This window comes from Eutrema salsugineum, unplaced genomic scaffold (genome assembly GCF_000478725.1).
Source record: "Eutrema salsugineum unplaced genomic scaffold, Eutsalg1_0 scaffold_1, whole genome shotgun sequence".
NCBI classification, from domain to species: domain Eukaryota; kingdom Viridiplantae; phylum Streptophyta; class Magnoliopsida; order Brassicales; family Brassicaceae; genus Eutrema; species Eutrema salsugineum.
Window position 1 is genome coordinate 8,906,091 of NW_006256909.1, and position 5,868 is coordinate 8,911,958.

At 36.4% G+C, this 5,868-nt stretch overlaps 1 protein-coding gene across 2 annotated transcripts; it reads left to right on the forward strand.

The window, feature by feature from the left end:
• The first annotated feature begins 1,763 nt into the window (after positions 1-1,763).
• LOC18029163 lies at positions 1,764-3,929 on the forward strand. 2 transcript variants are annotated; one of them, XM_006413924.2, is made up of 8 exons: positions 1,764-2,025; positions 2,627-2,695; positions 2,817-2,846; positions 2,972-3,004; positions 3,161-3,231; positions 3,348-3,429; positions 3,528-3,620; positions 3,707-3,929. In XM_006413924.2, the coding sequence occupies exons 1-8, from the start codon at positions 1,918-1,920 to the stop codon at positions 3,761-3,763; spliced, it is 543 nt and encodes a 180-aa protein (XP_006413987.2). In that variant the 5' UTR covers positions 1,764-1,917; the 3' UTR covers positions 3,764-3,929. The 2 variants fall into 2 exon arrangements, with proteins under 2 accessions (XP_006413987.2, XP_024005615.1); XM_024149847.1 differs by having other exon boundaries at positions 3,348-3,432; positions 3,707-3,905.
• Positions 3,930-5,868: the final 1,939 nt, after the last annotated feature.

The window sequence follows — 5,868 nt, forward strand, 5'->3', positions numbered from 1 at the left end:
GTTCACGCCTGATATCATCAATCGGATGTTTCTGTTGGATGAGAATTCTCCGTCTGGGGACTGGGATCAGATGAATATTGATGAGGCTGTCCAGGTTATCTCAGGTGGACGGAAACATCGCTGGAAGGGTTTGCGTCCAAACATCTCAAACCAGAATATGGGGTTCTCTACAAGCTCTGTTGCAGGAATTGGATTCCCTCCTCCAACCATACCACGATGGTAAAGGATCGAGTGAAGTTCGTGGCCTCTCTCATTCGTGGTCATCTGCTCAATTTTGGCCGTCTGGTGTATGATCAGATTGTAGCCATTGCTCGTACTCCGGATTCGGCGAATCTCAAGCTGATGTTCCCCAACCTCATTCATCAGGTGCTGCTGTTTCAACGGATCGTCCCTGGACATCGTGGCGATCTACCAATGCAAGGATTTCCTCTGCGGATCACCTTGGACAAGAAAGCTGGGAAAGGCTCTGAGGATGAGGGTCCGCCTACTCTTCCCACCTTGGCTGCTGATCTCGATCAACTTGCCCGTTGGATACGCCGCATTCAGCTCCGTCTCAAAGGTAAATGCTCTTGATTTTCCTCCTTGGTCCTCGCTTTCTCGTTTTTTATCTAAATGTGCATTCAAGCAGGAGGAGAATATGGGCCATCGGCCTCGTCACGTGATCCTGATATAGAATCGGACACTGAGGGGGAGTAGCAGGAAGAGGAAGAGGGAGATGATGATGAGTGATTGAGTTGTCTGTGTTTTGCTGTTGTTGGTCGTTTAGTTTGAATTTTCTGGTTGTTGTGTTGGCACCACGTGTGCGTATTTGACTCTTATTTTCTCATCGGTTTTTGTTAAGAACTTATGGATGAATTTGGAATGACGATGCCTTGCTTAGACCTTATCTTGGATTTGTGTGCTTGGCTACTGCTTGTGTGTGTGCTGTTTTGGTCATGGTTCTTGCAGGTAGCTTGAATTGACACATTCAGACAAAAAGGGGGAGAATGTAAGATCCAAGTTTTGGATGGTGTGTGACATATGACGTGACAGTAACTGATTGAACGACTCAAGAAGATTTTGTGAGGAGCAAGCAGGATTGCGGTGAAAGGATATTTGGAAGATCTGATACTGAAGAATCATAGAAGATCTCAACAAAAGGAAAGTGTATATTCGCTAGCTGTGGAATGCAAAGTGGTATATATACGGTAGTCTAACCTAGGGAACGGGTTAGCACTTTAGAGGAATTATTGAGAGAGTTCACAAGAAAACTAGAGAGAGCATTAGGTTTCTTGGTGAGTGTTCTAAGTGTGTACAGCACAACTGTTGTTGTGTTATACTTGGGTAGATTAGGAGTTGGTCAGTGTCGAGTTACTTGTTAAGCAAGGTCGTGTAATTCTGATTAGACAGATCTTGAATAGATTGTCTAAGCGATTTTTAATAAAAGGCAAAAGGTTTTTGCAATTTCATTATGTGCTACACAAGTCAGTTTCACTGGTTTTACAAGGACTACTGAACAATATCAATATGATCTAATCGTATACACTGTGGGAGAATGATACTGAGAATCAGTTAGACTAATGAACAAGCAATTACGATAAGTGCGAGTTTGATGTTAAACGAGCCGGACTATAACGTTTTAGCATCCATGCTTGCTTGTTTACCCATGTTTGGGCTAATGTGGGCCGTGAAATCTAAAGATTTATGGGCTTTATATGGACCCCAATACTTGAAAGGTTTTTATTTTTCCCCTAAGATTTGTTTATTTCCTTCCCTCCGAAATGTTTCTCATGATTTTCGAAATTCCAAATTCAACATTACCCAGATTTTCTTCAATTTCATCTCCTTCACGCACACTCACTTCACTTGTTTCACCCACTGTATCAGAGAAGCGAATCGTAGCTTCCGAGAAACCTTTTAGTTTATAATTTGGGTTAGATGGAGAAATCGGGTCATGATACAAGTATTCCGGGTTCTAGGCAATCGGATCTGAAAAAATCATTCAAATCCGCTGTCAGTTCTCTTCTCAATGCTTGCTCCAGACAGGTAATCTTCAAGATTGATTCAATTTCGTTTCGTAGATTCTCTCTCGATCTCTGGGTGTGTTTTGATTTATGCGAATCAGTGCGGAATTGTTCGGCCCTGTGGAGTTTTAGGGTTTAGGGTTCTCGAGAGAATGATAATTGGAACTTGTGTTACAATGGCAGATGGAGTTACTGGATAGAATGTAATACAGTAATCCCCAAATTGGGTATGTTCTGATTGAGAGTGCAGGTTTTGTTTTTTTTTTTGTTCACTCGAGACTGCAAAATTACTCACTCCAGTGAAGTTTTATGGTTTAGGGATTTCGAAAGATTGATAATTGGAACTTGAACTACATCGATAAACAAGGTTTTCGATTGGAATTTTTGTTTACTAAGTCATCATTCCTGTATTATGAATTGTGTTTCAATATGAGGCTGGATCTTACTATTTCCGTTTGATGATTACCCAAAACCTGTCCCCATGAGTTTGAGAACTATCTCTGGTAGTGTCTTCTTGGTAATTTGAAGATGAGACTGTAAAATCAGAGCTTAAGAGTCTTCAGGTTTCTTCTGTGTTATGTACTAAGAAGCTTCTGTGTTTTTCCTTCTTGTGAACCATGTAGGATTTTCTTGACATTTTCTCGAAATTCAGTGGGGCTGAGCAGAAGCTGCTTTATCAGTTATATACTCAGGTATGTCTCTTTATTGTCTTTTATGTAGATCCATTGGTTTCATGTTTGGTGTTACATCAATGAAGGAGGAGCCATTTTAATATATCTTGCTCTCTCTCTCTCTCTCTCGACATGTTTCTAGGTTATTGTGGATATGCATCAGACATTAGAGGTAACTCTTGACTTTGAAATCATTATAGTTATCTTAATTCAACATTTTAAAAAAACGTGATGGGTTTTTATTCATGGCGTTGTCAATAAGTAACTCTTGGTTAACGTTTTCCCCCATTGTTACAGAATGAGTTTGATGCACAATGTCACGAACATCAGGTACAATTGACAAGACATCTTTTGAAATACTTTCAGAACTACTTCCACATTAGAGAACTGTTGCTAGTTATCACTTATTTGCTTCTTACATCAAACTAGTAAAGAGGTTTCTCTTTTTTGGTCACACACTTGTGAAGTGAAAATACTTTGTTGCAGGTTGGACCAATTCTTGATAAAGTCGAGCAGCTGGTCGAAGAACAGAGTTTGGATCCCTTATTCACAGATAAGTAGGTCTCATGCATGCCGCTTAATCCATTTTTATCATAATGCATTAATGGCGTTGGCCGTAAGTTCACCATAGTTTTGGATTTCTGATTTTAATGTCACAATGACTTGTGCTCAGGACGAACGTAATGGACATTGCAAATGAACTAACAACAGCTAAGAAGAGCGAGATACAAAAATTAACAGCTTTGCTGCAAATGGTAGTTAAGCTCAAAAAGACAGTCACATTACAACAACCCTTTGCTTATTTTGCCAATTTAAAACTGATTTCTTCTCGTTTTCATGATCCACTTACCAGGCCGAAGAACAGAATCGTCAAATGGAAGCTCGAATAAGTCTGCTCAGAAAACAACCACAAGAGGTCTCAGGCACAACTAATGCAATCGAAAAGGTACTATAACTTGTTTAGTTTTCAAATTCTTACACCCACTTTATTCTTTTTTTCAAATCGTTCTCAAATCATGAACTCTTTTGCAGCTGAAAACCGGTATCATGGGCTACTTTGAAGGAAATGACAAGCTACCTCCAATATAGTTTCAAGACAATTGCAATGATAAAGTGTGTTACTTTACATTCCTTGCATTTGTATATAGTCGTGCCGATCTATTTGCTTCATGTGTAAACGGTAAACCACTGAGAAGCTGGATTAAACCGTGTAATTGGTTAAGTTATGATGTGTGGTAATTTTTTTTTTTTTTTGGTTCGCTTATGAAGTACAAACTCACGCAAACATATTTTCTTAAGGTTAGAAAGATGTTCATAAGTTGTGACATAGATTTATATTGCGACATTTTTTTATCACAGCCATAAGATTTGTTGAGAAATGGTCACCTTGTGACTTTTTAGTTACACATGTTTTTTTTTTTAAGGATAATTGTTTTCGTAATAATTAAAATGAAACTGTTGGTGTATCTCTAGACATTCATAATGGATGACTGGGACTCAAGTCACTCATGAGAACAAACAACCCCTTGTGATTGTGTACTTTCTACGGACCATATGATTCCATCACATTTCACGGATATATTGTTTGTTTACTATATAATGTCAGAAGAAAATCATTTCATTTTGTGTATATATAAAGATACTTGTTAAAAATAAAATTTGAAAGGTCAAGAAGACAATTGCAAAAACACATGTTTAATTGAAAGTATGGTCTCCATTCCAATCCTGTTTTTGGTCTAAGTAAGTAACTTGGCTAATGACAATTTGAAACCAGCAATAAGAAATTAGTTTGATACATAATTGTTTGTTTAAAATGAAAGATATTAATCAGTTTTGCTTTTTAGTTCGGTGTTGGTTTTTCTTTGTCAGAATTTCTAACAAGATTGAATCAATGAAGATTTTAATCGGTTTTGAGCAAAATTTCAAATTATCACTGATCGATTAAATATTATTTAGACATTAAAAGATCGATAATCCTTATAAGTAACTGTCAAACAATGAGTTCTTACAATTCAGGATGAAGCACCTACGACTATAAATTCAATTTATTTGAATCATTATTTTTAAAATGATTCTTTTTATCATCTCTAGACGCTCATGACCAGAAAAAATATTTTCTAAAAAGATAAGCATTCTTTCGGTGAAGACTGAAAAACCGATATACATGAGTGTAGCGTTCTCTCAAGTAACTTCTTCTTCTTATTTTTGCCGGCCAGTCTTTCATGTAACTTGTGATTTGTGAATAATATGCTCTTTAGCCTCTTATATCGAACGACCACAAAACTAACTATTTTGTCGTAAATTATTTTTTCTATCAATGGTAGCTTATTTAATTACTATAGATATTTAAAGATCATGGCTTACAGCCACAAATTAAGTCAACTAATATACAAATACTATGCCAGACTGCTTATTCTTCGTAATAAATGAAATGATCATATTTATTAATACTGCAACGATCCACGTAATGCAGTTTACAAGTCAGATAGGTATTTCTACTTATATCATACGACTATAGTTCTACGTTATATATTTGAGGTCAAAGCATAATGTTTGCTACTTTATGTATGTTAGTGCATCATTACTTATTTACTTGCACTAGTGTAAGTGAATACGACGGATTTTATTAAATCATGATAATTAGTTAATTATGATCTCATCATTATTTTATTTCGAAAAATATGTTGACAATCGCCGATTGCCCCGATTTGGTTCAAAAATAAATAAATTAGGACAGTAAAAGAATCCGATTACGTAGACAAGCATATATCCTATCAAATGTTTTAGTTCTTGACTTGTTTATTTGCGTTTATATATGCTTACAGAAAACAACATTATATCATGTTTATCTACAAAATATTTATCAACAAATATGTTAATCTACAAGACTACAAACAAAGACAAAAAAAAAAAATAATAATAAAGAGAGCATTTCGGTTGAGATAGTTCGGGATGATTCAGAACATGCCGGTTCAAAACAGGTTCGGCAATAAGATTGAAAAACAACTGAGACCAATATATAGTTGTCTTTCCAAAAATTATTTGGCGTTCAAGTCAATAATAAGACAACAAAAAAAAAGGTCAATAAGACTACCATGTTTGGTTAAAATCGGGTTGAGATCGATCTATAGCCAAATATCCTGAATATGTTATTTGTAAAAAAGAGAAGATCTCGGGAGGCGGTCCGAACATAT